This window comes from Podarcis liolepis (assembly GCF_965112155.1).
Source record: "Podarcis liolepis genome assembly, chromosome: 17".
Lineage (NCBI taxonomy): Eukaryota > Metazoa > Chordata > Lepidosauria > Squamata > Lacertidae > Podarcis > Podarcis liolepis.
In genome coordinates this window covers 8270962-8288127 of record NC_139571.1, presented here as the reverse complement: position 1 = coordinate 8288127, position 17166 = coordinate 8270962, and the positions used below count along the sequence as shown (strand labels likewise).

Below are 17166 nucleotides of genomic sequence, written 5' to 3'. Positions count from 1 at the left end.
GGTCCATGTTTTGCAAGCATACAGTAAGGTTGGTAGTACAATAGCTTTGTAAACAAGCATTTTGGTTTTCCTCAGTGGCATAGCGTGGGGGGTGCAGGGGGGGCCGGCGGCACCAGGCGCAACATCTGGGGGTTAGGGGGCGCAAATTCACGGGTTAGGGGGCGCAAATCCACGGGTTAGGGGGCGCAAATTACTTGCCTTGCCCCGGGTGCTGACAACCCACGCTACGCCACTGGTTTTCCTGCGAATGTCCCGGTCCTCAAACACTCTGCACTTCATTTGTGAGAAAGCTGCACTCACAGAGCTCAGGCAATGCTGGATTTCGGCATCAATATCGGCGTCAATATCGGCCCTTGTGGAAAGATAACTGCCCAGGTAGGAGAAGTGATTGACTCCAGCGTTACACCATTGAGTTGGATTTGTGGCACTGCAGAGGGGTTATTTTGTGCTTGTTGATGCAGCACTTTGGTTTTTTGGATGTTGAGTGATAGGTCAAGCTTTTCGTAAGCTTCTGCAAAGATATTTAGGATGGTTTGGAGGTCATCCTCTGAGCGTGCGCGCACTACGTTGTCATCAGCATACCGTACAACAGCATACAGCCCCCACCTCCCTGCTGTTTCTTGTCAGCCAGCTGCAAAAATGTGGACTTCCTTCTTTTTTCTGGCTACATTTAGACAGCCACACTGTTTCTCCTTTCTCACACCCACACAAGAAGGGTGTGCAGTAGCTAGTAGCCACCAGTTACCAAAGGCTAATCCAGTCAGCAATCCAAAAGCACTGGGAGGAGGTAATTGTGCTGATACAAAGAGGATGCAGGCAACGATCCTTGCAACTCTCTAAATGCCTCCAAGCACCACAAAAGCAGGAGTAGAGAAAGGCTGTACTGCCAGCAGAAACATCCCTTTCCTCCTTTCCCTTTGGTCAAAGGCCTAAGCAGATCCAAAATTCTGCTCGCCTCCCGGAATCTGCCACTAACCTTGCTTGAAGGTTCAGGTGAGCTCGGAAAGGAAACAGCAAAAAGAAAAGAGCAAGACTCAAGCAACAAGCACCCCTCCCCCCCAAACTTCCACCCTAGCAGTGAGCTAAGGCGGTCACAGGCCTCATACTTCCTCTAACAAAAAGCCACAAAGGAAATGCCCTGCATGTGTGTTTTTTTTCTTTTTAATGCACCAGACTCAGCCCTAGAGAGATTTGTCACTTTTCAGGGCTTCAGTCCACTTGTTCAGATGCAAGGAAAGATAGTCCGCCGTGGTGCTTCAGCAGATGACAATGTGATGGAATGAGCCAAGGACGATGGGATCCCGGATCAAGTAAGACCATGGGCTGCAAAGCCTGCTCACCTTCACTTTCCTTCAGTTTTAATTCTTCCATCAGGATCTACCTGAAACTTTTTCCTCCTCCAACTGACCTGAGAGTTGCATCCCACTAGAACACCTTGCAATGTTGGAGGACATGCTATGGGACAGCTCTCCAGATGGCTGTGCATGGAAATCTCTTGGCTTGTAAACTGTTTTAGGTCCAGGGTGAACAGCCTCCAGATGTTGCTAGACTACAGCTTCCATTATCATTATTCCATTATTACCAGTGACCATGCTGGCAGGAGTTGATGGACATTGGAGTTCAACATCTGGAGGTTCACAGTTGTCCACTCCTGTCTTAGGAGGTCATTGTGTGCGGTGGGATTCTTGAAGAATCAACAGCCATTGGGTTACAAGAGCCAAGACATCACAGAAAATACTGGTAGGATAGGAACAGATAGGATAGTCATTTATTTGTCTTCAGAAGCTGGCCATGGTAACAAAGGTCATCTCCTGCAAGGGACTTTGCTCTTTCCACATTTTGTTTTCTGGTGATGCCATTGATGATATAATGTCTGTTCTAAATGGCAGCTACTTTCCAGATTCTCTTTACCAGTTCTGGTACCTGATATCACTTTTTAACCAGAGAGAACCAGGAAGAATAGTAGAAATATTATTCAGTCTGGTATCTCCAAGGCACAACATTCCTGGCATGAAATTCAGCTCAGGTACTTCAGATAGGCTGCATATAACTTAGGTGCACACAGACTTGTTTATTGCTTCAGTTGCGAGGGCACAATTAACATTTCTGCCCCACCCCAGTCTACCATTTCATGCCTTCCAATTGCCTCTTTATTCCTGACATGTTGGAGCAAAACAAACTAAAGTCTGGCAACTCTGATGTAAGAAAGGAAATACTCTGAGCATGTGCAGTTTCACATTTCAAACTCACAGCACCCTCATGACCGCAGGAATGAAATATTTTTTTGCTTCATTGATCCAGAAAACAACAACTATGAATAAGCACCATTTTGCAAGGAAAAGGCAAAAATAATAGAATGAACATGTGTAACCATGCATATACCTGATCAGGGAATACACACCTTCTGCACATGCAGGCAAAGTGCCAAATAGCCACTATTTTTGGAGACAAATGGTGTATATCTGATCTGACAGGGGAAACTTTGAGATTAACTCCTATGCTGCTTTTGTTTTATGTGACTGAGGATAAGGACGATATAGGCTTAGGAACTACTAGTACAGAGATCCTGTTTAAAGTTGGAAAGATAGAGTGGGCTAGATGCTAGAATATGGCACTCTCAGCAACCTGCATCTAATTGGGAATCGTTATTAAACTGCTTGGAGCTGATATAAATGGACAAATTAACCAAACTGATATGAAGGAGAGAAAGTAGACTCTGAAGTGTTAACTTTACAGAGAGATGGACCTATTTTACAAATTGTTAAAATATATTATATGGAGATGCAAGACTGGAGACTTCAGCTATTAAGAATTAAGTTTGCCTCTATCATTTTTGGTTCAGTTTGATCACGCTGAAGTCACAGAACGTTGGGAATCAGATGATGATCATGATGATTTATTGAATTTATACACTTCTCTATACCCAGCAGTCTCAGGGCGGTTCACAGAACAAAATCAAAATATAAAACCACAATATATATAATCAAAATAAAAATAAGAAACCAATAATAACCCCCCCACACACACACACAAAAAAACCCATATTTTACAAGGGCATAGGATATAAATCAGACCAACCAAGGGCCTGGTTAAAAAGGAACATTTTGCCTGGTGCCTAAAGGTGTATAATGAAGGTGCCAGGTGAATTTCCCTGGGGAGAGCATTCCACAGATGAGGAGCCACTGCAGAGAAGGCCCCGCTCTCGTGTTGCCAACCTCCGGACCTCTTGAGGAGGCGGCACATGAAGAAGGGCCTCAGAAGATGATCTCAGGGTCCGGGTAGGTTCACATGGAAAGAGGTGGTCCTTGAGGTATTGTGGTCCTGAGCCATTTAAGGCTTTATAGGTCAGCACCAGCACTAAAAATGCATACCCACAAACATAGGATGTGTGGCAAAACGTTGCAGTATTTCCTCACCTCCCGCCTGATCAACGCCCTTGCCAGTCTGCCACACCTTCCTCTTTCCCCTACAACCCAGAATCTTGCTTTTATTTTCCAACATGACAGGCAACATTCTGAGGCTCTTGAGCATGGCCAGTCCTCATTGGGATGGGAGGGGATCTTTTTGGAGGGATGCCTTAGGGTCTGTCTGTTTTTTTTTTTATTAAAAAAATACTTCTGCAAACCTTGGAGTTTACCAGAACATGCAGATATCTCCCTGTTATCTCTCAGTGGCTCTATTTCTGTCGGTACTCACCACCTGAGTTCAGTATCACAGGAAGTATGTGTGTGTGAATATACTATATTTGTTCTAGTTCGTCATCACACTATTTCCATCGGCTGTTTCCCAAAGGTCTAAAGGCAGGAGTGGGTTAAGGAGAAGTGGGCAGGAAGGGGGGAGGGGTGCTGACGTCTGTAGCAAATAATTGCACGGGTTAAGGGAAGACTGGGCTGGGAGAAGGGTCTCTCGGTGTGTGGTGGTTTTAATTCTTTGGTGATGGTGGCAGGAGAGAAAGGAGAAGCAGGGGCAGATGGAATTAATGGAGGGTAAGGGTGGCATTTGGAGGAATGAGGGGGAATATGAGAGGCAGAAAGTTGTGTGTGTGTGTGTGAGAGAGAGAGCTTTAGGGTCCTGGTGATCTGGGGAAGAAAGCTGGAGAGGAGGAGGAATTGAGAAGGAGCCTGGCCCACCCATGAGGTGAGGTGAGGCCACTGCGTCAGGCATGAGAAACCCATGAGGCTGTGACCCCATTAGTGCCCCAACCACCCCACCACCTTCACCAGCAGTGGAGAAGCAGCACAGGCATCAGCAGTGGTTTCTTTCTGGAGCTCATGAGAACTCATCAAAATATTGTGAGATCTGTGACTTCTTGCCAGAACTCGTTGGTGCTTTGCCCATACAGAGAGAGACATTTCTCCATCCTTGTAAATAAAAAGGTAAAGGGACCCCTGACCATTAGGTCCAGTTGTGACCGACTCTGGGGTTGCGGCGCTCATCTCGCTTTATTGGCTGAGGGAGCAGGCGTACAGCTTCCGGGTCATGTGGCCAGCATGACTAAGCTGCTTCTGGCGAACCAGAGCAGTGCACGGAAACGCCGTTTACCTTCCCGCCAGAGTGGTACCTATTTATCTACTTGCACTTTGACGTGCTTTTGAACTGCTAGGTTGGCAGGAGCAGGGACTGAGCAACGGGAGCTCACCCCGTCGCGGGGATTCAAACTGCCGACCTTCTGATCGGCAAGTCCTAGGCTCTGTGGTTTAACCCACAGCGCCACCCGCGTCCCTATCCTTGTCAATATTGTCCAATAAATCCATGGGTCTGCTCAAAGCTCTTCTTCTTGCCTCTTCTTACCAGCTCTGAGTTCCTTGGTCTCTCTTCTCTCTCTTCAGGGAAAATCCTCAGAAAATATTTGATCTGTTCTTTGAAGCTGCCTGTCCAACGCTTGCAGAAGATGGTGAGTCTCATTTATGGCGGGAAATGGTGCTTCTTGGGGTGGGATGTTTATGCATCAGTGGGGCAGATTTTTAGGAGGCTCCAGGTAGCCATTGCTGGGGGAAAGTGGGCTGAGAACCATCCCAAGTCAAAAGTGAGTCCTTTCCCTTTCTGCCTCACTACTATCTCATCCACATCCCAATCACAAAATCATAGAATTGTAGAGTTTGAAGGGACTCACCCAGTCCAACCCCTTTCAGTGCAGGAATATGCAGATGCCCCCAGGGCCAGATTTAGGTTTGATGAGGCCCTAAGCTACTGAAGGTAATGGGGCCCTTTATATGTCCAGCCGTCCTTTGTCAACAACAAATTGTCCCTGTTTTTTGTGTTGAATATATGCTATATGGTAATTTATGGACCTTATGGGTATCTAAAGCCATTTGCCCATAACAAAATATGTATTTTGTCAAAGTAATTGTTGAACTGAATTAAGAAGAAGTCTATTAATAGTGAAATCATTATTAAGCTCTAACTTAAAATGATTTTTTATTCATAACAAACTGCAAACACATTGGCATTTGGCAATAACAGAAGTTCCTTTAGAAACACAATTTATAAAGACTCATAATCTAGTCTCTAGAAACTTTTAAACCATGAAATAATAATAGGTGTAAATATATGATGCAAATTACTAATAATTATAAATTGCAGAATGTAGGCACCCTATATATAGAAATGAGCAAACCAGTGATATTTTAGGGAGCAGGCTAGAAGGTAGAGATCATGACTTACATCATAGGAGCCTACACAACACAAAACACTGTTGCTGTATGCTGGTTTTATTTGTTTTTATCTTATATTTTGGAAATGTACATCCAGTTTTTTCCCCTTTACATATTTTGGGGGGCCCCAAGATAGTGGGGCCAAAGCTATAGCTTGTTTAGCTTATATGTAAATCTGGCACTGGCCCCATACAGGGATCAAACCTGCAAGCTTGGTGTTATCAGCACCACACTCTAGACAACTGAGCTATCCAGTGGTGCCCATGGGGTTGTATCATCCAGTTCTGTCCCTGCAGCCCCAACACTGCAGGGCTGGGAGACCCTCCAGAGCAGATTTAAGAAGAACACAGGGAGGGGGCTGCAGGTGAATCCCTGGACATTGCTCCCCCCCCCCCATGCCACTGTCAGCTGATTGACATTTTTGAAACTATCCACTACCTGTGGTGGTCAAAGGAAGTAAAAGAAGCCACAGCAGTCAAAGTGCTTAGCTCAGCAGCTAGAATTGGTTTGAGGTTGTCTACTTTCGGGTTGGTTGCAAGGCGCTTCCTACAAACTTCTCTCATGGTGGAATGAAATCCTGCACAATGTGGAGAGAATGGGCCAAATATCATTTTTCTCCCCTCTCTCATCACAACTCAGCGCCAGTGGATTGGTAATAGATGCAGAACGGAGAAAACATAGCCTTTCTTTGTACAGCACAGCAAATAATTAACAAATGGATCTCAAGGTTGCAATATATTTATTTCTACATCACTTGACATACATCGGGGGAAGATTGCAATACATTAAAACATGCAAGAAGTTAAAATAAGAAAACAGATTAAATTCACACCAGCATTTCTAAGCATCTGGGCAGGCCTGCCTAAAGAAGAATGTTTTCAGCGGGAGCTGAAAAAGATGGCGATAGCAATTGGATTAGACAGTTATAAAAGAGTATTAGACAAAGTCACAGAGCTCTTTAAATGGGAGTAAGCTGGGATAGCTCAATACAGCTTCTATGTTCAGATGAAGTTTATCACTCAGAACCAGTTGCCAGGGTGGGACAAGCAATGTGAGCTGCCCAGAAGCATTTGGCTGGCTAAAGTTCAGAACAAGACACTAGACTAGAGGGGTCTTTAGCCAACAACTCAGTACCCCAAGAAGGTTCCACTGTTGTTTGACTCCAGCTCCATCATTCACGACTGTTGGCCATCCAACAACAGTGGGGGACAACCAACAGCCTACCGTTGCTGTACCTGCTTGGGACGAAACTCAAGGGGCATGTAATTTTGGCAATATTATTTATTTATAATATTTATATCCGCTGTACAGCCTCGAGAGGCTCTCAAAGCAGCTTTCAGAAACTGCTGAAATAGAAACAGACTCAGTTCTGCTATGACAGCCACGAGAAGCCTTTGGCCTGCAGACCACGTTAGGCCTGGGCTGAGTTCTATGGTAATTTGTTGCCATTTCCCCTCACCTGCCATCATATGACACCAGGTGTGGAGCAGGTAAAGCAACCAAGCAGAGGAGCAACCGGCAGGCTCCCGGTTCTTCCTCTGCAAGCTCCTGCTCAGAGCTCAGGAGTGTTGCCAGAGCCTGCCAGGAGTTGCACTTGCATTCAATGCCAAATGCATGCCCCACTTTCAGCAGGAATTTTTGCAGCTGCAACTTAAAGCCAGGGCTTGAGAGAAAGAACCCAGAATGCACTGAGCGTGTTTCCAATTATATATTTGAATTTGAATCATACAACATCATAGGGCAGTGGGTGATTGCAGTGCAAGATTTACATATAAGCTAAACAAGCTATAGCTTAGGCCAGTGTTTCCCAACCTTTTTTGGGCAAAGGCACACTTGTTTGATGAAAAAAATCTCGAGGCACACCACCATTACAGCCCCGTGACGTCAGCGCGCAGCGTCACGCCGGGAGGGACGCACGAAAGTGTAAGTTTCAATTTTTCCCCTCCCCCTTGCCGGGGAACCTCCAAGCTTTGGGGGTGGGGGGGGAGGAGGCAGCAAAGCGAGGGACTGAGGGACTCCTCCAACGACAAGGGTTGGGGAAGAAGAGAAAGGGCTATTCCGCTCCAGTCACGGGAGGGGAATATGTACTGGCCCAACTGGTGTGCGGTCTTCGGAAAGCGGGGTGCGGGAAGGAAGCCTAGGCTAGGGGTCCACCGGCGGCGGCTGTTGTGGTGGTGGCGGCGATAGCGGGCGGAGGAGGGGGCGGCGGCGGGGCCGAGGTGGCCGGCGGCAGGGGAGGCGGCGGCGGGTGGAGCAGGAGGGCGGCCGAGGCTGGTGAGGGAGTGGGGTTGCCCGGGGCTTGAGGAGCCGTCGCCGGGAGTTGCTGCTGCTGTTGTTGCTGCTGCTGCCCGGACATGCCGGCCTCCTCCTCGTCCGCTGTCCCAAGTGAACTGAGAGGAGGCTTGAAAGAGGTGTAGTATAATATAAAGCGGGAAGAGGAAGCCCCAAACCGGAGTGAGACCCGGGGAAGAAGGAAGAGGCGGCAAAGAGAGGCTCCGCTTCTTCGGCTGAGGGACCCGACTGAGCTCGCGCGAAGGCAAGCAGGGGGGTTGGAAACAGACGGAGCCGATGACGAGCCGGCGCGTGCGTGCAGCGGCTGGCCTCGTAGGGAGCCGAGGGGCGGGGCTTCCTTTCTGAAGGAGCTGAGGGTGGGGGTCCTCCGGCGCCTTCAGTGAAACGGCGCCGGCCCAGAGCGCTTCTAGGAGGCTGCCTTTGTGTGCGACGTTAAGCCCTCTTTCCCTCCCTCCAGCCCCATGTCACCTGTGGAAAAGGGGGCTGGATCCAGTGACGCAACTCGGAAAACCGTTAGGGAAGCCAGAGCAGGAAAGTGAGTGGGGGGGGGGCGGCGCCGCTTTAACCCACGTTTCCTTTTTGAAAGAGAAACTTAAGTCAGTGTTTCCCAACCTTTTTTGGACTCGCCCGCCTCCCTCCAGGCAACATCTCGCGGCACACCAGGCAACATCTCGCGGCACACTAGTGTGCCGCGGAACACCGGTTGGGAAACACTGGCTTAGGCCCCCACTCTCTTGGGGGCTCCCAAAAAATTTAAAGGAAAAAGAAACTGGATGTACATTTCCAAAATATAAGATAATAAACAAATAAATTAAAACCTACATCCAGCAACAGTGTTTTGTGTTGTGTAGGCTCCTGTGATGTAAGTCATGGGCCTCGCCTGCTAGCCTGCTCTCTAAAATATCACTGGTTTGCTCATTTCTCTATATAGGGTGCCTTCATTCTGCATGGACTGGTTGCATGGCAACATGTGCAAATGGCTTTAGATACCTATTAGGTCCATAAAGTACCATATAGCATATATTCAACACAAAAACCATTGACAATTTGTTGTTGACAAAGGACAGCTGGACATATAAAGGGCCCCATTACCTTCAGTAGCTTAGGGCCTCATCAAACCTAAATCCGGTCCTAGGTGATTGGCAGGTGAGCGGCTCTAGCCACCTGTTAAAAGTGGCTCATAGAGGATGGGCCAGTTCTGGAACTAGCCTGGTATAGGGACAAAAATCACATGGTGTCTTTATGGAACCAGCATTTGTTCAGGCAGCACTTCCAGTCTCATTCTTGTTCTTCACTGAGGCCATAACAGGTGCTTATTGCAGCAGACCTGGCTATAAGCTCACCAGGAGGCACCTCTCTTTGGGGCAGTAGAGATATAGCTCAGAGACCAGGGGCAGCCCTCTGGCTGCCCAGAGGACTCCTAAGGAGAGGAGAGAGGAGAGGAGGCTGGGGGAACCCTCCACAAGGGAGGGTGTCTTAAAGAGGGAGAGAGGCTGCCAGCTCTGCAGGCAAGGGGTGACAGAACTGGGCTCCTGAGACCCACAGGGGTGCCACAGAAAGAATGGAGTTGGTCAAGGGAGCCGTGGACTAAAAAAGAATGGAAACCTCTGATGTAAGGAAACTTGTGTCCCTATCCACCTGCGCCTCTTCCAGTTCCAGGTGTCCCTATTTGACAGAGATAGTGCTTAATTTATGTACCTCCTTGCTGCTGTGGTTTTCTCCAGATGGCTTAAAATGACCGTTGGATGGTTGTTAAAAATAAGAAAGAGAGGGGGAAGGGAAGTCTCCGCTTAAGCTCTCCTGCTCAAGAAAGCCGGCAAGGGAGAAACCCCATCTCTGCCCAGAGGCAGCCCGAGGCAGCATGAAACTCTTTCATCATGTCCCATCCGGTTCTCTCCTTCCTGTGTATATGTGTGCAGGTTAGTCTGTGCAACTGAGGTGCAGGGTCTCGTGCATGCCTGGAAGCCAGGCCTCGAATCTCAGCTGCAATGGGGCTGCGCCTCTTCAGTGGTTAGGGAAATGTTCACAAGGCCTGGAGGCATTTTCTGTCAGCTGTCGCTGCTTTCTAGCACTGAAAACCAGTTTCAGAGTTAGGCAGTCCTGTCCAAAATTAAACCATGTACTGTAGCTTCCAAAAGCTAATCAAGGTATTGGGCCTCATGGTTTGTCATACAGAGGGTTTCTCATTTAGGGCATCTCTGCTCTCAGGTTTCGTCAAATGGATTTCTATTATATTGTTTTTAGCTGCTCTGAGCCCGGAGTCAAATGGATTTCTATTTTATTGTTGTTAGCTGCTCTGAGCCCAGCTTCGGCTGGAGAGGGCTGGATATAAATAAAATTTTATTAATTATTAATTATTATTATTACTACTACTACTACTACTACTACTACTACTACTACACAAAACGGAGGGGAAACTGCACTATTCGTAGCACATCCACGAATGAAAATAGATGTTTTTGTAACATCCTATTCTTACAACAAGGTCTGTCTTCCTTTACTCTTTGATAAATCAGTTGTGCACTGGGCTTCTGGAGCAAAGAGATGTTAGTGAACTGACCATAAAACTGCTTAAAATAATATTTAATTTTACAACCTCTGATTTGCATGGGATTGGGGGAGAGTTCTGGAAGAGGATGGAGCTTGAGATGTCTGCTTGGGCGTCTCTGGCTGGTGATACACTGTCCCATTTTGCTCTAATGAGAGTCCTCCTTTGCCTGATCCTTTTAACTGGAGATACCAGTAATTAGGGACTGAATCTGGGACCTTTTGCATTGCTCTCCCCTGCAGACCCTCAGAGGGAACTGTATGTCCATGGGCATGCATTTGCATGTATTATTGTCAAGATGCATCCACCCAGGAGAGGGCGGGGGGAGCTGCAAACTAAACAACTTTGTGTAGGTGTGTTTGCATAATTGCATATATTTTTTCAAAAATGCATTCTCAACATCTCCTCTAGAGGTTGGAAGAAATGAGACAGAACAGGAACCATGCTTTCACGGGGACAGGGGACAGAAAACGGGTCCTTTTTCTGTTAAATAACAACAGTGGGAGCAAGTGGAAATATGCCCTAAGACTTGCTCAGACCACAATGCAGTGTTTTTTGAGATGAAATTGTCTCTGCAGGGATCCTACAGATGGAGAATGAATGATGATTTGTTGAGGAATGAGCAAATAATTGGTAAGGCCCAAAAGACTCTAAAAGATTACTTTGAGATAAATATGAACTTAGAGATGGCAACAGATTCAATGCTCATTCCCACTTTCGCTTGCCCCATATTTTGATTGTGTACTGATGAATTCCTCCAGGTCTGAGAGCTTTTCTCTCTGTTCCATGGCTGTTCCTTGCAAGAATCAGATCTGACCCACTGAATCAGATCTCATCAGAAGTGCAGACAAGCTAAAGAGGTATTTTGCTTTCTGCGCTTCTGATTCAACAGGTAAAATTGGATTTTCCCAAGCCACAGCCATGGAACGATGAGGAAAGCTCTCGGACTTGGGGAAATTAGTTGGCATCCAATCCTATCAAAATATGGGGCAAGCAAAAGTGTGACTCCTGCCTGAAAGTCTGGAAGAGCCACTGACAACCCAAGGCTAGCCAATAGGGTGTCCTCCAAATGCAGCTGAACACTGGCACCCATCAGCACCTTGGTCCCTGGTCAGGGTGAATGATGGGAGCTTAAATCCAACAACAGTTGGAACCATGTTGGCTGCCTCTGGTACAGACAGCTCTGAGCTAGATGAGCCCAGTGGCCTTAACTCTGTAACAAGGCAGCTTCCTATGTTCCTAATGTTTAAGCAGTCAGCTTTAGGAGGACAACAGTGGCAATCATGATTCCTGCAGCCTGTCCCAAGCAAGCTTGGCTCTCCTATAAATCCATCTGAAATGGGCTATGTCTTTGTTCCATATGCTGACCTGCTCTCTTTCCCTGCGCAGATCCTCAAGTGCTTAGACAGTTCCCTCCGGAGTTCGATGACCAGGTCAGTCCCCCTTTGCACAATTGCTGCCCAACTCCACTTTGCACTCCAAAATCATTGCTAGCATGTGCTTGTTGCAGGAATTTATGTATAGGTTGGGGGGCGGGTTGCCCCTCCAGCAGATATCATGCACATGCAGCCCACTACCAAAATCAGCACAATCACTTTTGTGACTTTTGTGATTTGTCCCCACAAAACACTTCATCACAGTTTCTTCCTATCTATTCAAAGGGCCTTTGCTGCACAATACCAAATGTAACAATTCACTGATAAATGTTCCTATGTACTGCCTTCCTGGAAAACTTCAGAAATTCATATAGACATGTGAGCTCAGCTACTCAGCAGCCCCTCTGCCTGAGTGATAATCCCTGGCATCCTGATACCTGAGTGCCAGACAGGTAACCATTCCAGAAATAACAAACCCAGATGAAGACAAAAGGGTGTGATTAACTTGGCTGGGAAACAGGAAAATTGAAAGATCTCTTTTGTTACACTTGATGGGTGTTTGGTGGAGGGCAAGGAGAACCATGGGGCAGGGTCCAGGATGTTCAGATTACTGCCACCAGACCTCCCCTTTCATGACGTAACCTTGATGTATGAGTGATGTAGTTTGGGGGGGTGTAACATGGGGATTAGCAGCTAATAAAAGTTTGGGGGCTCTTTTGTTCGGGGCTTCCATCTTGTTCCACCTTGTGGCAGGTGGGAGTCCTGTTGCGACAGTCTTCAATAAAGACCAAGCCTACTGGCTGCTGTTTTGCTCTGGTATTCCTGCCTGGTGTCCTTGTCTTTTGTCCAAGGGAGCCCTCAGATTTCTCCGTTAACATGCTCAAGAGTCACCAGCTTTTTCTTCTTCTTCTGGATTTGGGGAAACAACCCGACACACAAAAATTAAACGGGTGAAGCTTTTCCTGGCATGACGATAAAATGGGAGCAATTAAACAGCTTCTAGAAGCTAAAGGCATTGGAAGATATTAAACAGAGGCCATTTGCACTGCCTTGTAGGCTAGTAACTTGGCAACACAGAAGAATTCTCAATTTGCAGGCTACAAAGCAAGCTGGCTGCTGTGCCAGTCCTCTTGCATGAAATACCACTTACCCAATGGAATTCCTATGGCTGCCAGGCAAGTTGTTCTAATTCAAGGCTGCATAAGCAACCTTTACTTAAATGTGAAATACTGTGCGTGTGGCAAGGAGAGATTTTGGAGGAACGTTGTGGAGTATCTGGAAACAGCCCTAGGCACTTTGCCAGGCAGATAGGTGCACACACACTCCATATAAGCCCAAGGGTGGGGATTTAAAGTCCAGCAACATCTGGAGGGCGTCCTGTGGTCCAGGATGATGGGAGCAGCTGTCCATCAACATCTGGAGGGCAATAGTTCCCCCTCACTCTTGGTTCTAAGCAGGTGGGGAAACACTGCATGCTTTGCAGATGATTGGCATTCAACTTGCAAAGGAGGCCACAGCTGCAGTGCTACTTCTCTGGGACTCAGCCCCATGGAACTGGGGTGGGCACTTCTGAGCAGACCTGCCTAGGATTGTGCTGTAAATTCAGATCATTCCGTACGTGCAGCAGGCTCCTTCTTGCCAACCGAAGGTTTTTCTCAAGGTGCCTCTAAGTTTGTCTGCCGGGTTCAGGCTGTAATAACTGAGGATCCTTCTCTCTTCCTGTAGGATTCAATCCAGATACTGCCCAAGTTTTGCTTCCCCTTTGATGTCGAAAGGTACGTGGTGGCCTGAAAGAATGGGGTCTCCATGCACTTTATGCACCCTTGCAGCTTAGGCTCACCAGTTCTTGAAACCAGCTGTTGCAAGTGGTGCCTTTGGCAGCAATATGATTTGCAGTGCGCCACACAACAAGAAGCATTATTTGCTGACAGATAAAATTGCTGTTGGTCACAACAGTACTTTTCTCCTGGTCAATTAGCAACCCTCATGAAGCCCCCTCTTTGTTTGTAGCTCCCTTCACCTACCTAGGAAGAGCACCCCAGCGATCAGGATCAATCCTTGTGTAACAAGTTTCCCTTGTAGATATGGACCTGCAGAAGTCTACCCTCGTTGGAGGGAACTTTTTGTCCTCTGCTTCACATTGGCAAAACCATTCTCTCCCATTCCAACTACAGTTGTATCTTGGAAGTCAAACAGAATCCGTTCCGGAAGTCCGTTCAACTTCCAAAATGTTCAGAAACCAAAGTGCGGCTTCTGATTGGCTGCAGGAAGCTCCTGCAGCCAATCGGAAGCCACGGAACCCCATCAGACGTTTGGCTTCCAAAAGAACGTTCGAAAACCAGAACACTCACTTCCAGTTTTCAATCATTCGGGAGCCAGAACATTGGGACTCCCAAGGCATTCAGGAGCCGAGGTACGACTGTATTATGGGGTCAGAAGTTCCCACATACAGGTATGTCCTTTGATCTCCTTATTGAACAACATAGCACCTGTTATTTTGGCCGTCAACTGCATGTGATGAACTACCTGCATGGAAACGTTTTGTGTTTGGGGGTGATAGGAAGCCTCCATCTGGAAATAAGAAACAAATTAGTAGCATTTACACATTGCACAATGATATAAGATGCTACATGCCCCTTCCCTACTCACCTTTTTTGCTCTGCATAAAAATGTGCTATAGACCTGTGGCTACCTCTTTCTTAGCCTACCAGCCTGACTATATGGAGAATATTATCTCCTCCTGCATTCATATGACATTTAAACAATTGCTTTTGTGCATTCATCTCACTGGGTTTTGCCTACCAAAGCATATGTGCTACTCTATTAGCAGTTTGTCGCTTTAGCCAACTTATTGCAATCTTTCTCCAAAATGGCACCCCCTTACCCAGTCTCCCCACTTCTTTGTTAAGGGTCAAGGAGAGCCCCACGATCCAACATTTCACTTTTGTACTCACCAATATGGACGGAAAGCAACGCTTTGGTTTCTGCCGCTTGGCCGTGGCCTTCCGCACCTGCCTGTGTATCCTCAGGTAGGATGGTTTGTTCTTCCTCAGCCTCTTCTCATGGATGGGAATTTTCATGTCATGGGGGAAGCATTTTCTTGGTGTGGATTGACCCCCCCAAACTTACAAAATGTTTTGGCCCACTGGGTGTCAGGGCTGGAGTCAGATGCAAATCAGCACAAAGAAGCAGAGTCCGTTGTCAGTGAAGTTAACTCTTTATTCAAGGAAATGGCATACAACTCAGCAATGCTTCCCAGCAGGTCTTGCCCCTATAGAGCAGTTGCCAGGACTGAAGGTTCCTTGCCTTCTACCCCCGTAACTCTCCTCATCTCCTGGATATTTCCCAAGTGCCTGCACACTCCTGGTCTCTGTTCTGCTCTCCTCATTATTCTGTGCGGTCTTGGAGACCAGGGGAGAGGAGCAGGAGAGGAAGACTCCTGGGATTCTTCAGCAGCCTCTTAAACCCCCACCTCTGCTTCAGCCCCAGAGCCTGAACTGCTCCCTGTCACAGGCTCTTCCTGCTCACTAAACCCTGCTGCTCCTTCAGCATCCAGCCTGCCCTCCCAGTCTTCTCCCTTTGACTTCTCAGTGGCCCACCACCAGTCCCCAGGCTCTGAGCCCTCCTCCCCTGGGGTTCCCTTGGGGGGTTCCCCAGCTGCGGTCTCCCACCATTCCTCATCGTTCAGCCAGACCCTGACATCTGGTGTTGCTGAACTACAACTCCCATCAGCGCCATCCAGCATGGGCAGTGGCCAGGGATGATGGGCATAGCAGTTTAACAAGATCTGGAGGGCAGAGGTTCCACACAGCTGGACTAAGCAGAAGTGCAGGCAGGTGCAAGCCCTCGCAGAAGCCCAGTTGCCACAGAGTTACCCATGTGCCTCTCCACTAAGTTGGCATGGGGCCAATTTCACTTCTCTATGCCCTTTTAAAATGTGGCTCTTTGGGGGGGGGCTGTTATTGGGTTGTTTTATTTTGATTATATATACAGTGGTACCTCGGGTTAAGTACTTAATTCATTCCAGAGGTCCGTACTTTACCTGAAACTGTTCTTAACCTGAAGCACCACTTTAGCTAATGGGGCCTCCTGCTGCCACCGTGCCGCCAGAGCCCGATTTCTGTTCCTATCCTAAAGCAAAGTTCTTAACCTGAAGCACTATTTCTGGGTTAGCGGAGTGTGTAACCTGAAGCGTATGTAACCTGAAGCGTATGTAACCTGAGGTACCACTGTATTCTGGTTTTTATGTTGATCTTTTCTGTGAACCACCCTGAGACCTCCAGGTATAGGGTGGTATATCAATTCAATAAATAATAAATAATAATAATATTCTAATTAGACACCCTGGCTATGCAAGTCAGTGGCACCTTTGACACGACTGATGTTTCTCCTGAGTAGGTGCCTAAACAATACTTATAAGTTTAAGTGTGGTGGTCTTAATTTGGGGGCTAAACTAAATTTGGGAGCACTGGTCTGATCTTTGCACCCCGGTGGCGCATATGCCAAAGACAGCGCTGACCCCTTGCCTGGTCAGTTGTGCCCCTGATGCTGATTCTCTTTACAGTTACGTGCCCTGGTTTGAAGTTTTCTACAAGATCTTGAACTACATCGCAGACAACTTGGCCAAGGAGCAGGTGAGGTCAGAAATTCTGGATTCCTTGCAGAGCCCAGCAAGTTGCCCTGTGCTGTTCCCACCCACGCCCCCAGATTCCTAGCATTCCCATTTAAACACCAATCTCTGCCTTTATCTCCTCTCTCACTAGTTCACAGAGCTGGATGTGTTCTTGTCTGCACTTTATCTCCACCCTGTGCCTGACCTCAGCAGCCCCATCAGCCTTGAATTTGTAAGTTCTCACCTCTCTGACACAGAAGAATCTGCTCCCATAGATACGCAAAAATCTTTAAACAGCTGAGCTTTGAGTCCTATTGCCATGATTTGTTGTTTTCCTGGTAGGGCCTTTAAACAACTGTGTGGGCTTCCTGTGAGGGATGGGGGCACTCCAAGAGTCAAAGGGGGGCATCTTTGCATTTTGCAGGACCCCTGGCATGTCGCCATCCCTGCATCTATACACAGGAAAGAGTTAGTGGGGAGGGTGATAATTATTGGAATCTTTGTTCCCCCACTTCATTCCAGGGGGAAATTTTGCCCTCTGAAGTTGGAATTTGCATTAGGAGGGAATCTTCCCCACCTCCAAGAGGTGCAAATGGAGAATTTCCCTCAATACAATGCCATGGGAGGAGAGTCTTAAATTTTAACAACAATAACGTGTTTTTTATACCCTGCCCAGCTGACTAG

The 17166-nt window shown here is 47.4% G+C and overlaps 1 protein-coding gene across 3 annotated transcripts in view; it reads left to right on the top strand.

The window, feature by feature from the left end:
* The first annotated feature begins 1142 nt into the window (after positions 1–1142).
* DENND1C (DENN domain containing 1C) overlaps positions 1143–17166 on the top strand; it is a 52387-nt gene continuing 36363 nt past the window's right edge. For 2 of the 3 annotated variants that reach the window (XM_083482974.1, XM_083482973.1), the window contains exons 1-7: positions 1143–1310; positions 4830–4894; positions 11884–11927; positions 13596–13645; positions 14780–14899; positions 16435–16504; positions 16634–16714. In XM_083482974.1, the coding sequence (XP_083339100.1) occupies positions 1294–1310; positions 4830–4894; positions 11884–11927; positions 13596–13645; positions 14780–14899; positions 16435–16504; positions 16634–16714 (447 nt within the window). In that variant the 5' untranslated portion in view covers positions 1143–1293. The remainder of the gene's footprint in view (positions 1311–4829; positions 4895–11883; positions 11928–13595; positions 13646–14779; positions 14900–16434; positions 16505–16633; positions 16715–17166) is intronic. The other variant, XM_083482972.1, reaches the window with a different exon arrangement.